We start from the raw sequence: 23,908 nt of genomic DNA, 5'->3' as shown, positions 1-23,908 counted from the left end.
GGTCTATTATTATAATCACTCTCTTACATATATTCGTATTTATTTATTTATTTATTTATTTATTTTTAACAGAGATCACAAGTAGACAGAGTGGCAGGCGGGGGTGGGGGAGGGAAGCAAGCTCCCTGCTGATCAGAGAGCCCTATACGGAGCTTGATCCCAGGACCCTAAGATCATGACCTGAGCCGAAGGCAGAGGCTTAACCCACTGAACCCCCCAGGTGCCCCCTCTTACATATATTCTTGCTACACTTGCACTCTCCCTTCATGGTATTTGCCTGGCAAAGTCCCAGCCCTGGTGATTGCAGCTTCCTTATGATTCCGCCCACACCTCTGCACCAGCACTTCACTAGGAAGAACACTCAGTCATCCTGCCTAAGTTCACTATTTGTTCATGACCTCAATGGGCCCTCAGTGTCTGCTAATAATCCTGCCACATTGATCCCAACCATTCACCATCCCAGGCAACTGTTTCATACCTTTCCCTCTCTCTCCAAACCTTTAACAGTCTCTCCCCATTCTCATTCTTGGCTGATCAACCTTCTCTCTATTTCACCAAGAAAACAAATCCAATATTGTCTGTTCTGCCTTCTTTCTGTGCCAAGGTCTGAGGGGCCCATGCTGGACCTAAGACAAGCTCCTCCTTCTGTGCACATACTCCCATCCCTTCTCATGTAAATGAGGACAGGTTCTGGTAATTCTCCCCTCTGTCTGTCTTGCATTATCAATTGCCACCTCCCCTCCCTCCCCTCCCCTACTCTCAACAAGAACAGTCCCATCATTGTACAGACATGCTACAGTTTTCCCCATTAAATTTTTTCCCTTGGGGCGCCTGGGTGGCTCAGTGGGTTAAAGCCACTACCTCAGCTCAGGTCATGATCCCAGGGTCCTCGGATCAAGCCCCTCACCGGGCTCTCTGCTCAGTGGGGAGCCTGCTTCCTCCTCCTCTCTCTCTCTGCCTGCTTCTCTGCCTACTTGTGATCTCTGTCTGTCAAATAAATAAATAAAATCTTTAAAAAAATTTTTTTCCCTTGACTTCCACTTTGCTACAGCTTCATTTTTCTGCTCTTTTTTACAGTAAAACTCTCCAAAAGAGCTCCTCTCCTCTCTTTCCATTCTGTCATGAACCCACTAAAGTGAGCCTTCCATGTCTAGCCCTCCAACCAGTTTCTCTATCAAGGTCATTGGTGACTTCTATGTTGCTAAACCCAATAGCCAACTCTCAGTCCTCCCATGTTACTTGTTCTATAGGCAGCATTTGACTCAGTTGGTTACTTCCTCCTCAGCTAGAAATTCAACTTCTAGGATAAGCTTCTGGTTTTTCTTCTAACTCACTGGCCACTTCTCAGGCTCCTTTCCTGGCTTCCCATCAATTGCAAATGCAATTCATTGGACTTCCCAGGATTTAGTACTTGGCCTCTTTTCTGTCTCCACTCTTATTCTCATAGTGTTCATGGCTTTAAATACTATTCGAATGCTGACAACTCTTATATACTCTACCCAAGACTTCTCCCCTGAACTTCATATTTGTATATCCAACTACCTAATTGACATCACTCGGATTTTAGTAGGTGTCTCAAAACTTAGAATGCCTGAAACTTACCACTTCATCTTCCTCTTCCCAAACCTGTTCAACCTGCTGTTTTGCTCATTTTAGTTAATGACAACTTCTTTCTTCCTGTTGCTTGGGCTCTGAACCATGTAGTCATCTTTGCCTCTCTTTCTCTTATATTCAATCCAATCTGTCACCAAATACTCTTGATTCTGTCTTAAAGATCCTGGCCAGCTCAGTCAGTGGAGCATGTGACCCTTGATCTCCAGGTTGTGAGTTTGAGCCCCACACTGGGTGTAGAGACTATGTAAAATAAAATAAAATCTTAAGCACACACACACACACACACACATAGAAGCCAGCCTTTTCTTACCATCTCAGCTACTACTGTCATGGTCTGAGCCATGGATTGTTGAAATGACTTTAGGACTCATCTCCTTTCTTTCAACCAGATCCTTTACAACCAATTCACGACAAGAAGTCACTTTCCTACTCAAAACTAATCTCAGGTGTTACTACTTTTCCCCTCCTTCGCTTGGCTCCAGCCACAGTGGTCTTCGCCAGGATTCCCTTCGACCTAGGGCTTTTGTACACTTGCCATTCTCTCTGCCTGAACGTTTCTCCCCCGAGTTCCCTACATGGCTTGCACTCTCCACTTTCTTCAGATCTTTACTCAGATGTCATCTTCTCTTTAAGGTCTTTCCTGACCACCCTCTTTGAAATGATGTCTCCATCACCATTCTCTAAGCACTTCTAGTTGCCCTTTTCCTGATTTATTTTAGCCATACTTATCACTACCTGACAAGCTATATATATATATATATATTTTTTTTTAAATTATTAGTCTCCCCACAATAGAATATAAGTTTTATAAGGACAAGAATTTTGGACTGTCTCCTTCATGGATCTGTCTCTCCCCAGCACTTAGAATAAAGTGCCTGGCACATAGGAGGTGCTTAATAAATATTCAGTCAAAACTGTTGCTCTCCCCAAACTATAAGTGACTCTTAATCTTACAAAACAAACTGAGGGTTGCTGGAGGGTGGGAGGTTGGGAGAGAGGGGTGGGGTTATGGACATTGGGGAGGGTATGTGCTATGGTGAGTGCTGTGAAGTGTGTAAACCTGACAATTCACAGACCTGTACCCCTGGGGATAAAAATACATTATATGTTTATTAAGATAAAAAAAAAAAAACTGTTGCTCTCCCTATCACCCTAAGGGTTCTGGTAAATATGATTTTAGTTTGCGTCTATGTCCCTCGAGAAAAAAAATCTAATGACCAAACTTTGTGATGGTCTTTGCTTAAAAACATTAGGGGAAAAAAAAAGGGGGGGGGGAATCACAGTCACCAGGGGTGCCAAGAAATCTCTTTGGAACCCATCATAGAATAAGATGGTTAGTTTTAGATTTGATTGTTTGAATCCAAAAGCAGATCCAAGAACCTCAATTTTTTGGAAAAAAATATGAATATAATATAATTTAACATTATTCACATAAAATAAGTTTTTATTCGCTTGAATAAAAAGTATATATATTATAGAATATTGATACTTTCTGGAGGACACTAACAAATTAATGTAAATACTTCTGGGATCAAGATTTTAAGAGCTCAAGCCACAGAACTCTTTGGGTATCAAGAGAAGTAAATAAACAGACATTACTTCTGCTCTCTGTACTATTTTTGACAATTACGTCCCTATAACTGCTCTTTGTATTGTTAACAATGGTTCCCACTTATTGCCTACTCCTTCTATATCACCTGACATTGTGGTTTGCACACATAATCTTGGTTAACCTTCACTTTATTCTTCTAGGAAAAGTATCATTTTTTTAAAAAATTTCCATTTCACAGATGAGAAAGTTGAGACTTAAGAAAGTTAAATTGAGTTGGGTTCTGATCTTCCCAACAGAAAGGGATGGCAATGAAGTCAGGCAACCCTTACATTCCTTATCACTGTTGTCCACATCATCTTTAACATAATAGTGTCATCTTACTCTCTCTTTCTCTCAATCTCTCTCAAATAAATAAATAAAATCTTTAAAGAAGGGGGGCAGTGCCTGGGTGGTTCAGTTAAGTGGCTTCCTTCAGCTCAGGTCATGATCGCTGTGTCCTGGGATCAAGCCCTGGGTTCAGCAGGGAGTCTGCTTTTCCCTCTCCCTCTGCCCTCCACCCCCACTCTGCCTATGCACACTCTCTCTCAAATAAATTAATTAATTAAAGCTTTAAAAAAAACCGGGCAGGGTAAGGATGCCTTGCCTTAATCCTTTCCTCATATCATCCTAATTGGAGAGGCTCTGTGGCTCTTTTGATTCAGGGCAATCATTTGGAAGCAATAATTCTTAAATCCTTGTTTCAAACTTCTTACTCATAAAGTCTTAACCAAATTACCCAAATTCTTTCCCCCATTTTCCTAAGCAGCAAGAGAGATGCAAATTTCTTCCTGTTACTATTTTTCAGAGAGGTGGAAATCACAGAGATGAACTCTTGGAAGGAAAGTTGTCCCTAGACAGTAAACTCACCCACAGGGAAGTCTTGTTTTTCTCCCCCACCAGCCTGTCCCTGTCTTTGTCCTTTTGTGCCCCCCCACCCCGAAGTTGGAACAAAGCTTGGTGAATAGTGAGCACAAAATAAAGAACCCTGAAGGAAGGGCAGAAGCATAAAGTCAACACACCACCCAGTCTGTTCTAGCGTAAATTCCCTTGGTAGTTTCCTCTTTAACCCCCCCTGTTCGCCGTTGGATAAAATTTGTCAGATTCTATTCCAACCCCACCCCTGCCCCAACTTCCTTCTTTAAAATATGCTCAGGGTTAAGGCTTTCGTGCTGTAATCCAGAGGAAAATGACTTATTTTAAAATGCAGTAAAAACACCGCATTCCTTTGGCACAGGATGAAGACCAGCTCAGCTCTTCAGCCCTAGATCATTGTCTATTGTTCTCCAAACAGTAAACCAGTATTTCTCAGCAGAGTTTGTGGGCTGCAGTTCTGTCCGAGCCCTGGGCTTCTCATGAATATGAAGTGAAGGGCTCTGACCCAGAACGTGGTGGGTAATCTCAAAAAAAAAAAAAAAAAAAAAAAAAAAAAAAAAAGGACAGGTAGGAAACAAATTAGGCTTTATGTAATTCTACACTCTTGAAATCTCCTGCAGGTTCTGAGCAGGGTGAAATGGGGTCTCGGAAATGTGGAGGCTGCCTAAGTGGTCTGCTGATTCCGCTTGCACTTTGGAGCATAATTGTGAACATATTATTGTATTTCCCAAATGGGCAAACTTCCTATGCATCCAGCAATAAACTCACCAACTACGTGTGGTATTTTGAAGGAATCTGTTTCTCAGGTATCATGGTAAGTGTGACTTCGGAGATTTGGGTTGCAGAAGGGAGTGTTTTTACTAAGCTTTGTCTTGTTCCTAGCAGAAATAATGAATGATGGAAAAATCACTGGACTAATCCTGGGTTTGGGATTTGGAAGATGGGTGTGGGTAGAGGGGCAGGTAGTCCATGAGGGCTTGGGAGGGCAGCTTTGTCTTCGATAAGCTGTTGATTTATGTGACTTTAGCAGTGCAGGAAATTAGACCTAATGAAAGTCTGTGGGATGTCAGCCGGTCGAAATATTATGTCCTCACGAACCCTGTGTGTTGGTTTACGCTGCTTGATGTCCAGTGGCAGAGCTATTTTCTAGAGTAGTTTCTATCTGCCCTCGCCATTTCTCTAGACTGGAGAGATATCGAGACCACATGGGAAAAGCAGAGATTGGGAGATTCAGACAAATTTGTGTTCAAATACGAGCTCTGCCATTTGTACCATGAGACCTTGGTCAGATGACTCAATGTCTTTGAGCCTCAGGGTTCTCATCTGAAAAATGGGAGGGACGGCATTTACTTTTTAGGGTAATTGTGGGGATTCAACAAAATCTCATGAAAGAAGTGCCCAGGATGGAGGCTGATATGTATTAGATAGCCAACAAATATTGTGATTATAAATACTTGTTGAAGAATGGGCCAGGTCATAATTAAATAGTCTGATATTATACCCCTCATAATGGGGGTGTTTTTGAAACGAGATCTAATTACTTACAGTAAGAATCCAAGAATGTTTTTCCTGATGAATTTGTGCTCTTTAAAAACAAGCTGATAGTAAATCATGTTGGCAAGTCAGAGGAAAAAACACTTTTCCTGATCATAGATCATACCATTTCTAAAAACAGCACATTGTGTGCTATAAGCTTACTGTATCACCAAAGACATAAAAGACAATGGATTACAATTTATCTTTACATCTTCATGGGTGCTTAATTATATAATATTTGAATAGCTATGATGAAAAGCAGTTTTCATTTGGTTACTATTTTGCACATGAAGTTAGTTAACTTTAAAGTACTGATAATCAACACTATTGAAGTTGCTGTGTGATAGATAGGTATGTAATGAATGTTTGGTGATTTACTATAAGTGAATGCAAACCTTTTGGAGAAAATTTTGATATGCTGTATTAATATCCATGAAAATGCTTTTATCTTTCGACTCAGTAATCCTAAACATGAGAATTCATTCTGAGGAAATAATCCATAATAAGGAAAGATACACATACACAGATATTTATGGCAGCAGTATTTATAATAGTAAGTAATTTGTAGGAGCTCCCTAGCACAGAATTGGTCAAATAAATTGTGGAACATTCACTTCTTATGGCATTGAAAATGATAATTATGAAGATGCAGTAACATGGAAAATGCATATTATTTTGTGTTAAGCAAAGAAGAAATGATTCAAAAAATTGTGAGTAAGTTACAATTACAACTATGCAAAATATACACATGTGGTAATACCCTGAGAGTATATACATAAAAACATGTGAAGGTGGTGGGATTTGGGGTAATGTTCCTCCATCATGCTTGAGCCCTGTATTCCAGTTATAATTTCACAATGAAAAAAGAAAGCAGTTTCTTTTTCAACATGAGCGATGCCTGTATTTCTCTTTTGACACAGGACTCCAGGGTCTAGATCTAATTATTTCCCACTAGTACTGTAATGAAGCTAGTTACTGTACCTGATGTACTATGCCTTCTCTCGTCATTGTTTCCCTCAATATGTCATTGGAATCAATAGAAGGGTTGCAAGGCATTAATAAGATTAAATTAGAATCTACTGAAATCTATGATAATTAGTGGTGTTGGAAGGAGGAGAATGTAAGACTCTGGTTTATATTTTGTATAAAATATAAAACTTAGAAAAGAATCAGTTCTCTATTTTCCATTGTCAGGGAATCCCTACAAAACATGGTTGTTAGTCCATCAAATATTTTTAAGAGAAAGAAGAGGGATGTAGATAAATAAATAAGCAGACAAGTGAAAGCTGATGAATTTGGAAACTGGAAATGCTGACTATACATAGTAAAATAATAATGAAATCTGCTTCAGGATTCAGTCCAGAACACCGGGAGTAAAGGATAGGTGGAGAATTTGTCAGAAGCAACTCATGGTCCATACCTGCCCCAACAAGGAACTATAACAGAAAAGAAACATGTTCTTTACAGAACTTGAGCCCTTTGCTTAGGATACCAAGAAAAGGAAGTAGAATACATTTAATTCTCCCAGTCTGTTGGCTGGATAGAGACAAAACACACTTGAAAATTTGAACCTGAGATGATTTGAATGCTTGGGCAAAACAAACTGACTTTACTTTGAATGAAGACATGTAATTCCGATTAACTGTACCTCTCACTTGCATTCCCAGAGAGCAGTAAATGGAGAAAGGCTGGCAAACATCAAAGTCTGGTGAATGATTTTCCTTTGACCTCTGCAGCTGAGTCAGTGAGAAATGCAGGTTTGCTGCGGGGTGGTATTCCCACGTCTATGCCATTTACTGCTTAATCATTAGTTTTTGATGACTGATAACCATGCCAATAATAGCTAACATTTATCAATCAGTTACTCTAAATCAAGCACTATGTTCAAAATTCTACATACATGACCTCCTAAACACCCAACGAGGTGAGTTCCCAACACCACTTTATAGGGAAAGACTCTCAAGCTGACACCGCTAGAAAATGGCAACTTTGGGTTTTGAACCCAGGTCCACTTACCCCCATAGTTCCTGCTCAGAATCACTGTGCTCTGATTATGACTAGTATTCCGTTTCTGATATTTCCTCTCTTCCCTACTACAGATGCTTATAGTAGCAACAGTTCTTCTTGCATTGGAGAATGATAACAACTATAAATGTTGCCAGAGTGAAAACTGCAGCAAAAAATACATGGTAAGAGCAATAGTACCTTGAGGATGGCTGAGCGGGCTCTGCTTTCTTTCCTCTCACTCAGAAACAAGAAAATATTCACACTGTTGTCCCCTCTCCGTGACCCTTCCAACTCAGAGCCCAAGAATTTACTAAAAAAAAAAAACAACAACACCAAACAATCCAAATTCCATTTAGTTTACTGTCTTTGTTTATTGTTGATGTTCTTCCAGAAGTTCAGGATTTAAGGATACATAGAGTTAGAAAATAATATGAGTTTACTTTTTTCCCTTTTCATCTTTATTGAGGTCTGATTTACATTCAATAGATGGCATCCATTCAAACTGTACAGTTTCATGAGTTTTGACAGCCAAAAACACCCAGGCAACCACCATCACGCTCAAGACACAGGACATTCCTATCACCCCCAAAACATTGATCTTTGATCTGCTTTATGTCATTATAGATTAGTGTGTATTCTATGTAAATAGAATTATGCAAAATTTGTCTTTTGTATCTGGCTTCTGTCAGCATCATGATTAGATTTATCCATGTGTTGGATATACACAATGTATTTATTTTTCTAAATGGGGCTTCAAAAATAATTTAAATAGAATCAAGAGAGAATAAGCAACCAATTTTCTAAGCCTGTGCTCAGCAGGCAGGTGCTGGGCTCCTACCTTTTCATCACTATCCTTCTCCTCCTCAGGGTTATCATCTTTTAATCACATTTGCATACCACATTTTTTTCACACTTACCCAGGGAATTAGATCATTGTTACTCATACCTCTGTGAATTACCTGTGGCTCAGAGAGATTGTGTGATGTATTAACTAAAAGGAATTTTCCAGAGGCCTGGTAGGCATATCTTGCAGCTGTGGCTGCCCGCGGTGGCTGCCGGCCGTGGCTGCATATTGGAATCATCTGAGAGTTTGGAGCTGGAATTCCACCCCCCAGACACCCTGAGCTAGTTGGTCCAAGGGGCAACCAGATTTTAATGGGCAGCTGAGATGACATGTCCAGCCTTATGACAGATGGCGTTGGAAGACTTAATTAGCTGCTAAATGTAGTACTATGCTCTTGGTGGAGAAGATTTGAAGAATGAAAAGACGCTCTGTGCACCTGCATGCGCATGTGCATTGTGGGTGTATGTATTTTCCTCCAGTAACTGCCGGTATTGTAATTATGGAAAGCTTTCAAAACTGCCTAGGTGAAACAATAGATTCAGGTAAAGATTAGTTTCTGATACTCAGGGAATCTCTAGAAAACAACCGTATGTGCCACGAGGTTCGTAATAAAAATAAATGTGTTCAATTTGCCTTGAATCACTATTAGCATCTCCAGCATAAACCGACGCTGCAGACGAGTGGAGTCTGGATGGCGTCTTATAATCCAATCAAAGGAGATGGCTGGCATCTCAATGGCAAAAGCAGGAGGACGGGAGAGGGGATTCTCCGGATTCCCTGGTTGGTTCTTTCAAGGTAGGGCTTTAGAAGAGGGGTCCCAGTTTATATGCCCCAGGAGCCAACCACCTGATGGAAATGAAAGATCTGAGCCTGGTAAGCATTAGATTTCAATTTCTGTTTAAGGAAGAGTGGGATCTGCTCAAGTCCAGCCAATTGTTATCATGACAAAAACGGGCAGTCAGTTTTCAGCAGAAAGTAGAAATATGGAGCATTTTACAACATGTTGGCAATTAATTCTCATTAAAATGAAATAAAGCTCATCTTGAAGGCTAAATGAGTCAGCCCAGGTTTTGAACGGCAGAAGCTCTGTAATGGAAATTGAGGTCACCCAAGACTCACTTGACAGAGGAAAGTTCCCCTGAAAGTTTCCTTTTCCCTCAACAAAAACACATCTCTGTAATTCATACTCTTTTTTAACCAAAATGCCTCCTTTTTCTTTTTTCTTGTATGCAGAGTTGTTCCTTTTTTATTTCTACTAGTTTAACTTTTTTTTAGTAGGTTTTTTTTTTTTTTTAAGATTTTATTTATTTATTTGGCAGACAGAGAGATCACAAGTTGGCACAGAGGCAGACGGGGTGGGGGGGAGCAGGATCCCTGCTGAGTAGAGAGCCTGTGGGGTTCCATCCCAGGACCCTGAGGTCATGACCTGAGCCAAAGGCAGAGGGTTAACCCACTGAACCACCCAGGCCCCCCCTTTATTAGTAGTTTTAATTACATATATTAATTGGAATTCTTAACTCTTAGAAACTTTAATTTCTAGGGGTGTCGGGGTGGCTCAGTCATTAAGCATCTGTCTTGGACTCAGGTCATGGTCCCAGGGTTCTGGGATCGAGCCCCACATCAGGCTCCCTGCTCAGTGGGGATCCTGCTTCTCCCTCTCCCACTCCCCCTGCTTGTGTTCCTTATCTCATTCTCTCTCTCCCTCTGAGTCAAATAAATAAATAAAATCTTAAAAAAAAAAAACCAAAAACTTTAATTTCTGGTGAAAACCAGGAAGTAAGCAGTTGTGGAATGTTATAGATATCAACATCTCATTGGCAAATTCTTGAGTATGCTATTTCATAATTTCTAAAGCATAAAATTTCTTCATTTTACAATTTTTCAATGTAGCACAAAACATATCTACTAATAGACCCAAATATCTTTACTTCTTCTTTAAAAGAGAGATAAATATAGAGTTATGTTCACTAATCAATGTTTCAGTAATTTATTTTATTACATATTCAATGAATTACCATTATTTAACTTCACTTAGTACAACTTGTATTACTTTAAGGTTTCAAGTTAACAAAAAGATTTTGGAAGGTATTTTAAAATAAATGGATTTTGTAAAACTTAATCATTGTTGAAAAATTCACTTATAAACTTTTATCACCATGTTGTTAATGCGCTTGCTCTTAACAACTATGTGCAGATTACTCATGCAAATTTCATGACACAATAGACAAAGTTAGCCATTATTTTAAGTTATTTTTCTTGTTGACAATTTTTGTGACATATATATTAGGGAAGCATCAAATGTAGAAACAAAGCACCCAAAAAGTTAAACATACATACTTTTTCTCTCTTTCTCTCAGTTGCCATGCTTGACATACATTCAGCAATTTATTTTTTAGTGTATGCTTCGTTTCTAGGTTGAATTGATAGTTTTATATTGTTAAAGATCTAGTAGAGATACTACGTTTGTTTGACTTGTAATTCTAGGTAGAAATAAAATTGTATGACTATGATACGTTTAATGCTGAGAACTCTGAAGATATGCTTGTTTTTTATTTTTCCCAACAATTTTTAAAATAGCTTTATTTAACCAAAGATTATCCCAGATTCTGTGAACTTAAAAAATTTGTTTTGGATTAGTCTCTGTTTTTAAGAATACTTAATTTATATGAGCACTCATTTACCTCTATGGCAATTAGAATAGACCTCTTTTGACAGATTTTATAAATTATTTTGGTAATACCATCTGGAGGTAGAAAAATATCACACATCTGTAACACACACGTAGGTATAAATAAACATACAGACAGACATAGAGATGTTATGGCCTTTGTTTTTAAATTTTAGCCATGTATTTGGTACATTGATAAGAAACTTACCAGTTTATAGAAGAGTCCAAATTGTGTTTCTGGCCAATGGAGCAAGTTATGACTACCCACTTGGATGGCTAAAGCTTTTTACTGAGTTGTGGAGAAGGCTTTTAAGATTTGTATCTGCCCTTGACAAGTAATCTTATGAAGGCTGTGGACTAGATTTTGGCGAGGAAATTTTTATAGCAGTTGGGTTTTTTTTAACCACCCCCTACTCCCCCACCTCCCTGCTCCCCCCCACCTCCTCACCCCTCCCCCCATCTCCCTCTCCCCACCCCTCCACCTCCCCCAGCCCTGCTTTTTTTGCCCTTCCGTTTCAAGCAGTTGTGTGTTGTGTTTTAATTATCTCCCGGAACGTTTATATTCCAAAGAGTGGGAGCCCCATAAGAGTTGAATCTCAGAAGGGGTAGAGAATGTAGGTTTCCTTTTAGAAAGAATTTGGTAGCATATTTATCTATTATCAAGAGGCATAGAATAATTACTATTTAATGCTTTCCTTCTTTTTCTGAAGCACAGGGTAGTTTGCTGCCCAATGTCCTGATTTTTTATAACAACTACAGATATTTTGAGATGAATAGGGGAGGATGGGGAGTGGTAAGAATAGGTAGGTGAACTTTGAATTGCTTTAAGAGACACATTTCTAGTTCAATAAAGACTAGATTTGTAAGACAAAGGCAATTGTTTTTTAATTCCTCAAAGAGGGGGATCACAGCCCGGATGATCCTGACCTACCCATCTAACTACACTATTTTCAATTTGCTTCTTTATATTAGGGAGAAGATTTCCAACTAAGATGGAAGTCCGAATATTTCCCGGGTCTAGATTAATAGTGGTGTGTCTTTGTAATGTTCTCGTAATTATTTCACAAAACCTTCCACATGTTTTCTTTCCCTCTGAGTACAGAACTCCATTTTACTCCAGAGAGAAGAACTTAATTTTAAAAGTTTCTATCAGGATGTGAATATCAACCTTTAATTTGGCCAACTTCAGACCATACGGCCCCCTAAAAAATTATTTCAAATATTTAAACCAGATGACTCGAAACCAAAACCAAAACTTAATCAGGGATGCATGAGATGTCCCCAAAGGGAGTGCAGCCCTCCCAAGATCCAGAATCACTGCCCAAGGTAGCAAAAGAAACTTAGACAACTCCTCCTGAAAGCTGGTGACGGTTGGTGGGATCCTAGCTGCAATGGGGTGCAGCCCAAATTTCTGTATGGCAGATTTTGGGGGGACCACAACCTGACAGTTGGCTGCTTTCAAGAACTGGCATTTGCATGCCTGACAGGCAGAAAGTCAAATTCTCAGAACACAAATAAAAGACAAACAGGAAACTGACAGCTATTGAAAGATCCCCCCCGGGGCTCCAAGCACCCCGGAATGGACCCCGTTTTAGGAGGAGACCCCCGGACCCAAAAACCAAGCCGAGTCCGCTGATCAGATGCAAACAGCACGAGGTTTATTGAGTAGACACAGGTACCTGCGGGCGGTCAAGTCTTAGGAGGACTCTCGCGCGCCAGCCCTTTGTTCAGGGCCTTTTTATGGGGTACGGGGAAGCGAAAACATACGTACAGAAACAGATACATAGTTACAAAGTTTTCATTGGCTGGTTTGAATATAAGGCATACTCGGTGTTTGTAGATTGGCTTTGAAGGACCCCAGCGAGCGAAGAGAAAGGTGGGGAGGGGGAGTGAGGAGGGGGAGTTGGATCTTATTACTCAGCAGAGAAACATCCTGCCTACGTGACTAGGTCCACATACTTAGGCGATCCCCCCCTTGCCTACGTGACTATCTGCGCGTAACAGGCCGTGCGCAGCAAGTGTACCTATTTCCCCCGCAACATGCCGTTGCCCCCCCCCCCTAACTCCAGGGCTGTGCTGGGATAAGGGAGGATTGTCCAAGTAGGGGGAAGGGAAGAGGGGTCTCTTCACTATCCCTGGCAGGGAAAGGATCAATAACCAAGGGATAGCTCAAAACCAAATTTTAACCAGAGTCACAATCCAAAGAACTCATCTTTACAAATGTTTTTTCCCCGCCAATCTGAATCTGAAAAGGAAAAGACTCTTAACCACCTACCCTAGACTGGTCCCCCACAGGCAGAGATCCAAGAAACTGACATGGCAAGAATTCTTCTATGGCTTTTCTCGACAGATTCAGGATCTCTAACCATAGCTCCTGCACCAAGGAAGGTGTCCCGAGCCAATGGTGCCCCGTGTTGGGTGCCAGATATTGTAACAGAAAAAACTTTTACTCAACCCTCTTAGGGTCCCTGGCTCAGTCTGAAAATTAAACTGACAAAGACAGGTGAGCAAGAGAAAGGGATATACATTTTATTGAATTTTATGCATACATGGGGGCCTTAATGAGAGAATGAAGAGCTGAAGAAGTGACCGGAGTAGCAAGAAACAACAACAAATTTGTAAAGAATTGCCAAGAGTGAGGTGTTTGGGCTAGGGGTAGTGAATGTTGGAGAAGTAGCAAGGAAGATCAGGTTTAGTTTAACGAGGTTTGTTTTCACCGGTTTCTTGGCCCCCGTCTCTTCCCTTTTCTCCTTGTACAGAGAGGGTAACTTGCCCACCGGAGTTTTATGAGCTCTTTCAGAGAAAAAGGGTGAAGGGGCTGGGAGGGGTCAGAGTGACCATCCTGCTTCTGCCATGTTCTCAAGCTCCTTCAGTTTAAGATATGCAATATGCTGAAGTGCCATGTTTTGGGTGACCTGAACCTCACTAAATTCTTGTTTGCTATTCATTCTTCTGTGTTGTCTCATTTTCTGCCAAAATCCTGTGGGTCGTTATCTCTGGAAAACAGCTACCAGCCAAAAAAAGGTGCTTGGAATAAGAGATGATATTGTGATTATATTTATAATTTGAAATAATTTTTATATCCATTGTGTCCTTTAATCTTTGAAATATCCCTATTATGGAGGTAGTATAATCATCTACCTCTTTTACATTTCATAGAACATGGAACTGTAACTCAGAGAGATTCTTATTCCTGATTTATTTCAAGGTTCAATTGTGCAACTGTATTCACTCATTACACTGTAATTTGTATATGTATACAAATATATATTTGTTATGCTATGGTTGCCAGTTTCACCAAATCAAAAAATTCTTCATTGATCTTTCCAGTGAACTGCTTCAGAGCATATTTGGTAAACAAGGAGCTCAATCTTTTTGAAACATCCTTCTTCCTTTTTGGAAGATGGCATTGGTGGATAGGTAAATTTTCTTTGTGAAGTGTAATGAACAGTAATCTGTTTAAAATTAGCTTGTCTCATCCTATGATGGGGCAACATGCTATTAAAATCAATATGAGAGATATAATTTGAAAGATCTTTTGATCGTATGTGAAGATGCCAATGAATTAATATCCAATAGGAAAAAAAGCAGACCTGTTCTTTTCTTCTTCAGTTTTTTCTTTTTTTAAGATTTTATTTATTTATTTGACAGAGAGAGATCACAAGTAGGCAGAAAGGCAGGCAGAGAGAGGAGGAAGCAGGCTCCCTGCTGAGCAGAGAGTCTGATGCGGGGCTCAATCCTAGGACCCTGGGATCATGACCTGAGCTGAAGACAGAGGCTTTAACCCACTGAGCCACCCAGGCACCCCCAGGTTTTTAAAATATTTTTTTCCTGATTTTCCATAACAAGCATGTATTAATGTTATAATCAGTAAAATAATGTTAAATTATTTGAGATATATATAATGTAAGATCACTTTTTGTCCCCCAAATCACGGGTCTGTTGTTCTCAGTTTTTCTGGTGTCAAGTTTTGAATTTATTGTCAACTAACTTGGCTGTTCTACTCTCACTTGAAAGCAACATTTCTAAAACTAAATTAAATTGTCTCCCAAAGCAAATTACCCTTCTTGGCATCCCTATTTCTGTCCTTCGTGTTCCATTCCCAAACTCTAAAATTTTCATTTTTCAGTCTATCTCCAGGTACTTATTTCCTCCCCGATGTCTTTTCCTCCTGGACCTGTTGTTGTTACCGCAAATTGAAGTCTCCCCATGGAACCCTTATTTTGGGCTCTCTCACTTCTAGCGGGCATGCCGTCCCTGCCAGAACCATCTTTCCAAATTATATATTGGTTCATGTCAGTTCCTTGTTCAAAAACCAAGTACATGGCTTGTTGGAAAAAGAGCTATTCTGGTTCTTTATAAATTCAAAATGGGCTTGGTACATTTTGTGCCGGGAAGCAAGGAAGTATTCAAGGAATGATAGGGGTATCTCGAAGGGCACAGGACTTGACTTGGCAGGATGGTCTCACTGGCCATATTTGGACCAAATGAGCCTCTAAGAGAATAATAACAGTTATGAATTATAATGCATTGAATTAGAAAATCCATGAGTACACAATAAGAGAGAAAGAGAGAAACGAAATGGAAGTTCTGCTGTGCAGAAAATTAATAAGTTATAAATGCAGAAGAAATGATAGAATGAGATAACAGCACCCTGAAACCAGTCATTGTGATAATTCGTGATCAATGGCTATGAGGACCATCAGTGGATGGTAAACTCATCGGCTGAAATGTCTTTGGGGGATAGGATATCACACAGTCTCAAAGTATTACCTCACAAATTATTTACTAATTGCAAAGTGAAAAATGTATGTTTATAGACCTGAAGAATACCACCTTATTAACCAAGAGGTCAAAAGCATCACCAATGACAGTGGGAGGCCCCTAATGTTCTCATGCCTATCGGGTGTTCTTGCCAAAATGTTTAACCCAAGTCCAATTGTGAGGAAACAATCAGAAAATCCCAGATTGTGGGGGACATTCTGTAAGACCACTGGCTGGGATTATATTGTTCAAAAATAATTTAATATTCTAAAAAACAAAGAGGCAGTAAGACTAATGTAGATCAAAGGAAATTGAAGAGATGTAATCCTGTGCATAAACTCTCATTGGATCCTGTACAAAAAAGTAAAACGTGGTTGCAGAATAATAGAATATCTTTATTTTGGGGAGATATGTGCTGATGTGTTTAGGAGTGAGATATCACAGTGTCTACACCTTACTTTCAAGTGGTTTTGTAACAAAAATGTGTTAATAAATAAATACATGTGCATGGATATATACATACACAGAGATTGAGCAAGGAAAAATTATAAAATATTCACAGGTGAGTCTAGATAAAAAGTATACAAAGATACATTGACTATAGTATACTACGCCATATGTTCAACTTTTCAGTAGATTTGAAAAAGAATGTAGATAAAAGGTTATTGGGGGTGGTGGGGGGGGGGAGGGAGCTACTTGTCCTGAAGGATGAAGTCAGCCCTCCCTTGAGCCAGCATTCAAAGCCACCTTCTGCCTGCAGGTACAAGTTGCACTAACTTCATAAGCAACTCGAGGGCTGGGTGGTGTCCAACAACTCCATTTCCCCAGCATTAGCAAACATGTCTATCTGGTTTTCATAAACTTCTCTCTAATGCTCCGTGGGAACCCTCTCTTAGATCCCCCTAACCTACCTACCTTAAAATTCTGCTTGTACCCATCTGCCTGGGAACACTGCTTGTTCTCTCTCCTCCAAGGCAAACACCCTCCTCCCCATCAATCCCTTCCTCACTTGAACATAAATATGGCCATATAGGCTAACACCTGATGCTTCCCCTCCTATTTCTGTAGGTGAAGGTATCCACATATCATCTTCACATGAGAACAGTCAAGGTCCTAGCTTCTGATTCTTAGAGAACCCACCTGACCTAGAAAATAACGTCTTTGGTAAATACAGATTGATCAGTCACACCCCTTCCCTGCATTAATGTTTGATCATTATTTTGATACCGAAATTCCAGAAGAAAGGAAGAAAGGTAGTCAATTAACTAGTATCCTCTGTGGAATTCCACACAAAAAGGCATTTTAAAACTTATTTTAAAGGTCAGATGGGTTTGGATTAAATGTTTGTTTTCCTGTGGGCGTTCACACAGTCAGCATGCAGTAGGTTTGGACGAGTAGGGGAAGGTACCTATCTGATCATTTGTCCACAATATCCCCTTGTCTCATTCTGTGGCACCGACTTCCACCTCCTCCTCCTTCCTTTTTTTTCTGACCTCCTTCTTCTATGTTTAATTTAGACACTGCTGTCGATGATCTTTTCTGCCCTTGGAATTGCTTTCTCTGGATACTGCCTGGTCATATCTGCTCTAGGCCTCGTTCAGGGTCCATACTGCCGCACTCTTGATGGCTGGGAGTACGTCTTCGAAGGCACTGCAGGACGGTAAGAAATAATTCTCCAAATCAAAGGGCTCAGAAAGCCAGAAACACCTGGCTTCATGCTCATGATCATTTTCCATGATAACTTTGGGGTTCTATGTGGGAATACTCAGACCAACTTCTGCCTACATAGATCTATGTTTAGATGCTTTTTCTTTTCTCTTTCTTTTTTTGGGGGGGTGGGGAGGCAGTCTTTTTTTTTTTTTTTCTTTTTTCCAAGATTTTATTTATTTATTTGAGATAGAGTGATAGAGGGAGAGGACAAGCAGGGGGAACAGCAGGCAGAGGGAGAGACGGGCTCTCCACTGAACAGAGAGCCTAACACAGGGCTGGATTCCAGGACTCTGAGCACATGACCTGGGCAGAAGGCAGACACTCAACTGGCTGAGCCACCTAGGCACTGCTGCCAGTCTTCTAATGTCATATGCATTCACTATTTTGAGGTTGATGTGGAGATATCCAAATGAAAGGTGTGTTTCTCCTGAATTTCAGAGCGAAGCTTTGTTGTTATTGTGGTCTGGCAGCTACTGGAGCCTGGTTATTGAATGGTTCTAATACCTCAGTCTTGCTGTGTGGCCAGTTTGGAAGTGTGGTCTGTTACAGATGGGAAGGGGCTTGGCTGGAAGAGAATTTCAGTGACCTTGGATGGTGTTATCCATGCTATACCATCAGGGACAACACAGATAGAACCAGGCAGCATGAGCAGCCAAGTAGAAGGTGAGATCTGGGGGCATGACCAGGCGAAGGCATTTGTGGGGGAGCCAGGAGAAGATCTAGTGTGCACTGAAGAGTCTAGGAAGGCAGCCTTAACTTAGAGGGCTGGTGATGCAGTTAGCTGTTGACGAACCCAGTCCCAGATCACAGAACAACCCACACTGGCATTGTATCTGCCAGCACCTGTAGAGACAGCTCTAGGAACAGCAGGGCCCAGAAAGAGATGCAGGAGAGGGCCATCAGATCCTTCCCAGTCCTGTCCTATGCCCAGAATTCTAATGGTATAAATGGAGGGAGTGTCTGGACCACTCCCTAGGGAAGTTGCAGTCTCTTCCTAGCTCCCTGTGACCTGCTCTGTTGTTCAAGGCCCACATCAACTTTTTGTTGTTGTTGTTCTTTAAAGATTTTATTTATTTGACAGAGAGAGATCACAAGTAGGCAGAGAGGCAAGCAGAGAGAGAGAGAGGAGGAAGCAGGCTCCCTGCCGAGCAGAAAGCCCAATGCGGGACTCAATCCCAGAACCCTGAGATCATGACCTGAGCTGAAGGCAGAGGCCTAACCCACTGAGCCACCCAGGCGCCCCAAGGCCCATATCAACTTGAAGTCTTACATGCTCAGCTAGGCCTGGGTTGCAAATCTGCTTCTGTGCCCATAGCTGCCTTGTCCTGAAAGTTCCACCAGGTGCCACATTCTGTGAGCAGAGGTCTCTCTTAGGTCAGGAGAACCTAGAAAACAACCGTAGGCATTTTGAAGCCCTTCAGGGACTCAGGAAAGGAGACGCTAATGAAAGTCCCACTGGGTGCAAAAAATCATTTTTTGTGCCGTCATCCCCTGAACATCCCTGACCCCCAAATCAAAGAAGATTTCCCTTTCAGAGCAAGGTCTCAGACTGCCCACATGCCCCTCCATTACTCTTCGTTACTTTTTTTTTTTTTTTTAAGATTTTATTTATTTATTTGACAGAGAAAGATCACAAGTAGGCAGACAGGCAGGCAGAGAGAGAGAGAGAGAGAGGAGGAAGCAGGCTCCCTGCTGAGCAGAGAGCCCGATGTGGGACTCGATCCCGGGACGCGAGATCATGACCTGAGCTGAAGGCAGTGGCTTAACCCACTGAGCCACCCAGGTGCCCCAACTCTTCGTTACTCTTGAAAGTTTCTCTTACTATCTGTATTCACCTGACTCCAGCTACAGACAAATGGAGATAAAACATTGGAAGCCATAAAAGGAAGTGAAGTCTCTGGTCTCCTAGAGAAATTTCCAAGCCTTGGCCAATTCTGGGTAGAACAAGTGTTAATGGGGTGCCTGGGTGGCTCAGTGGGTTAAAGCCTCTGCCTTTGGCTCAGGTCATGATCCCAGGGTTCTGGGATCGAGCCCCACATCGGGCTCTCTGCTCTGCAGGGAGCCTGCTTCCTCCTCTCTCTCTCTGCCTGCCTCTCTGCTTACTTGTGATCTCCTTCTTTCTCTGTCTGCCAAATAAATAAATAAAATCTTAAAAAAAAAAAAAAGGAACAAATGTTAATGTTAAAGTCCCACAAATCAGGTCTTCGTTTGTACATTTATTCAACAAATAATTCTTGAACATCAACTCTGTCCAGGCCTTGAATTAGGTGTTAGAGAACCAAAGATAAATTACTCAGTTTTCCTTCCCTCTAGGAGCTCACACGGACCTGACAGAATGTTCTGCTAAGATGGCTGCTTTAGAGTGAACACTGCCCTTAGAGCACAGGCCTTTGATGCTTATACACATCTGGGTTCACGTCATCCATCTGCTACTTCCAAACTGTATGACCTGAAACATATATCCCTGAGCCTCTGTAAATCATTTCTATCTCACAGAATTGACAATTAACTGGAAGCAAAGCAGAGATTAGATTTAATAAATTCTTAAAATAAGCTGGATTTTATGATTAACATTGTTACCGGGCATGATCTCTTAGGTCTCCATCTGCTGGGCAGTCCATAGGCTTGGTCACAGGGATGGCCACTGCTCGGGATCCTGAATCTGGTCCATTCAACAAGCATTTGTTGGTTTTTGCAATGTGCCAAGCACAGCCTTACGTGTCAGGCCTAGCTCTGCTGGGCTGTATAAATCACGGTAGGGCTCTCAGTGTACACAACTTAGTGAGAGAATATATACCGATACCAGTAAGACGGCCTTACAATATAAGGAAGTAAATGATGTGATAGAGCTCTATAAAGTGGTTGTGGAGGGAGGGAGTATCACAAACAGCATCTCCATTCCTTCCAGACCCTGCTAGTACATTTACTACTCTGTGATTTACATGAAAAATAAGTAAGTGCCACAGCCCAGGAGAAAAATCAACACCACGGAGGTCATCTCACTTCCAAGTGTTGGCTGATCTGTGTAGAGCGTGTACTGGGAAATCTAGAGCAAGCATCTTGAAGGGATTCCTTCCCTGGTAGCTTAAACGGAGTTCAGGGTATGAGGATGTATGGAGTGGGTCTAGGGAAATGGTAACAGGAAATTGTATCTGTATCAGGCTTCACAGGATCCAAAGCATTCTCACACACCTTTCACTGAATATTCATATTAACCCCTAAATAAATAAATAAAATCTTCAAAAAATAAAATAAGCATAGGGGCACCTGGGTGGCTCAGTGGGTTAAAGCCTCTGCCTTTGGCTCAGGTCATGATCCCAGGGTCCTGGGATGGAGCCCTGAATCGGGCTCTCTGCTCAGCAGGGAGCCTGCTTCCTCCTCTCTCTCTGCCTGCCTCTCTGCCTACTTGTGACCTCTGTCTGTCAAATAAGTAAATAAAATAAAATAAGCATAGCCCAGTGCTTTGTGCATGCTATATACTCCATATATGTATCTGAATTATTTTTTAAAATGTTTTAATTCACAGTGAATATTATGTATTTCAATCATATATATTAATTTCAATCATATATATTAATAGCCCTCTTACTTGGACCAAGTATTTAGGCTTGGCCATGTGTCTTGTTGACTATATCCCTTCTCTCTTTCAGTTTCCTTACAGATTCCAGCATATGGACTGAGTGCCTGGAACCCGCACATGTAGTGGAGTGGAACATCATTTTATTTTCCATTCTCATAGCTCTCAGTGGACTTCAGGTGCTTGTTTGCCTCATCAGAGTAGTCACTCAGTTATCCAGGATACTGTGTGGAACCTATTCAGTCATCATCCAGGTAACAGACCCCCAGTGGCATCTGGACCTCCTCCATTTTACCCCCACTACCCAAGATCCAATGACTCCGGTTGAAAGGGTTTGAGCCTCCCGTCTTTTTCATTCCATCCCTACTGCCCTCATCTTTACTCAAGCTCTAATAGCTCAATATATATATTTTTTATATCCAATGTGTCTGTTGGTTTGCCTATGTAGATTGAATCAATGGAGTAATTGTATAATCTGCACTTAATCCTGAATGGTGAAAACAGCACAAGTGTTTTGAATGAGCCACAGTGCAGTGTACTGTGTGGAAATAACCCAAAGCACAAAGAAGCCTTACTATTTATTGAGAATTTCGCTGTTCATAAGATAATCGAAGGCTCACATAGTTATCCCATTGAAATAATTTCTCTTCTGAATGCTGTTTCCATTAACCTAATAATCATGCTTTATATCGAATCATTAGTAGTTCATTTTAAAGTGGAGAAATATGTTTGTAATCTCTTCAAAACTACTTCTGTTTCATCTGCTAAAATACTGATGTTAATTTAGTTATGACGGAAATTGCTAAAACCACCCAGCAAGTCCAGAGTGAAGAGAAATCACAAACGAGTTAGCTTGTATTTTATTTAACAACAAATAATGTATACCCTTCCTAGAAATTTCAAGTAGATATGTTCCTAATTCATCATATTTTGAGTATGCACTATAAATTTAAGTTGATACTTGGGTCATGGATCATTAATCAAGCCAAATTTACTACTTCATTCCCTTTTTTCTTTCTTTTTTTATAGCCTGGAATCATTTGAATGTCAACAAGAATATTTTCCATTATCAAGATATGCCATCTATCTGTCTCATCTCTACTATATAGACCTTAAGGCAATATTCAAATGATGGTGATTTCTCCGTTTGTTGTTTTTCGAGCCTCTTATAAAATTTATAGTCCTCACTGGAAGTGCCAGCTATGTCACCCTTCTATCTGGAATTTTCTAAGCAATATGTGTTAGGATCTTCAGAAATATCCATATTCTTTGGTCAAACAAATCCATTCCCAATAATCTATATTATGGAAATAAGTAAGAATAAAAGATAAAACTTCATGCAAATACAAATAATACAATATTATTTAATATTCTAGAAAATTAGAAATACTTGAAAGTCTAACTTTCAGGGAAAGACTAAGTCAAGAGTAATACATTAGTTGTAATATTATATAGTCACTACAAATTATGTTACATAGTCATTACAAATTATATTTTAAAGATTATAAATACTGTTAATTAAAAAAGCAGATTACAAACTTATGTTCACATTATAAACAAACCATCTAAGACAAACACCAAATAATCAAAATATAGGAAGAAAACTCAACTAGAAGGATTTACAGAAAAATGTCAACTGTCATTTGTCTGGATGATAGGCGACCCTTCTTACTTTTCTCTATTTCCCAAGTTTTCATTATCATTTTTATAATTAAAACATATTTTAAAACTCATCATTTTTACTATTAAAAATGCTTGCTTTCATCCAATCTTTAAATATATGCTTTTCCACCTTGAGTATCTATAAACATCATAAAATAACGCTTCAGTGTTCAATAATGAAAGTACTGAGATAGGAAGACAAAATAAATTATATAAATTATATTATCTAACTGAGCCTTTAGCCTTATTTTCTCACTCCTGATGATGAGTGTGGTGGGCTACAAGAGGTAGCCTTGAAATAAATAAGCAGTTGAGGGCATGCTCAATGGGTTAAAGAAAGTGAACATTGACCCGTCAATACCTATGTCATAGGGAGTTACCAATACCTACACTAATAGAAAAAAAATTTTTTAGTGAAACATTTAGAAACTTTCTGTCTGTACCCTATAGTTACCATGACCTCTTTGAGAACAGCAGCAATGTTATATATTTTCCCATCCTCCTTAGGACATAGCACAAAGTGGGTATGGTAGACACTCAACATTAGCTATTCATGCCAGGCCTGTCTGCCCTTCACGGTTACTATGCTGAACACCTGTCTCCACCATAGGCCCACTGGACCATAACACTTCTGCCACTTCCCTATTGCTCTCCTCCATGAACACTGTCAACAATGCTTTGTCAATACCTGCTCTGTGCCAAAGCTGGGCAGCGGCCTGGGGGAAGAAGGAAACATGCTTCTATCCTTGGTGCCTGCTCTGCCCACATCCTTCTTTAAAGGAAGCTGCCCTGACTGCAGCCTTTGCGGATATAAGTGTCTTGAAAGCAAGTCATGTTATATATCAGATGACCTCAATGCCTGGACCCAGCTAGAAGAACTGGGATGGGCACCCAAGCCATGGGCAACCTATCATCACCCAACTAGCTCTGATTTAGCCAAGAGTGAAACACCATCCAAATGAGATTGGTGGTCCTTCTTGCTTGAGAATCTGATCTCGAGGAAGCCAGGAATGAATCAACCCAATCATTGCTATCAGGAAAGTAAAGACTGAGAAAGGATGC

The 23,908-nt window shown here is 40.4% G+C and overlaps 1 protein-coding gene across 3 annotated transcripts; it reads left to right on the top strand.

Moving 5' to 3' along the window:
- Positions 1-4,382: 4,382 nt before the first annotated feature.
- TM4SF18 (transmembrane 4 L six family member 18) lies at positions 4,383-23,076 on the top strand. 3 transcript variants are annotated; one of them, XM_044255079.1, is made up of 6 exons: positions 4,383-4,593; positions 4,699-4,892; positions 7,714-7,803; positions 17,415-17,557; positions 21,258-21,438; positions 22,214-23,076. In XM_044255079.1, exons 2-6 carry the CDS (start codon positions 4,716-4,718, stop codon positions 22,226-22,228), a joined length of 606 nt encoding a protein of 201 aa, XP_044111014.1. In that variant the 5' UTR covers positions 4,383-4,593; positions 4,699-4,715; the 3' UTR covers positions 22,229-23,076. The 3 variants fall into 3 exon arrangements, with proteins under 3 accessions (XP_044111014.1, XP_044111012.1, XP_044111013.1); XM_044255077.1 differs by lacking the exon at positions 22,214-23,076 and having other exon boundaries at positions 21,258-21,522; XM_044255078.1 differs by lacking the exons at positions 4,383-4,593; positions 22,214-23,076 and having other exon boundaries at positions 4,621-4,892; positions 21,258-21,522.
- The last annotated feature ends 832 nt before the right edge of the window (positions 23,077-23,908 follow it).

This window comes from Neovison vison, chromosome 6 (genome assembly GCF_020171115.1).
Source record: "Neovison vison isolate M4711 chromosome 6, ASM_NN_V1, whole genome shotgun sequence".
Lineage (NCBI taxonomy): Eukaryota > Metazoa > Chordata > Mammalia > Carnivora > Mustelidae > Neogale > Neogale vison.
This window is presented reverse-complemented; position numbering and strand designations above follow the sequence as displayed.

Bases quoted from the DNA above. Each gene is read 5' to 3' on its own strand.
- TM4SF18 (XM_044255077.1), top strand. From the start codon at position 4,716: ATGGGGTCTCGGAAATGTGGAGGCTGCCTAAGTGGTCTGCTGATTCCG. The intron at 4,893-7,713 runs GTAAGTGTGACT...TCCCTACTACAG, and splicing joins TCTGTTTCTCAGGTATCATG to ATGCTTATAGTAGCAACAGT. The intron at 7,804-17,414 runs GTAAGAGCAATA...TGTTTAATTTAG, and splicing joins ACTGCAGCAAAAAATACATG to ACACTGCTGTCGATGATCTT.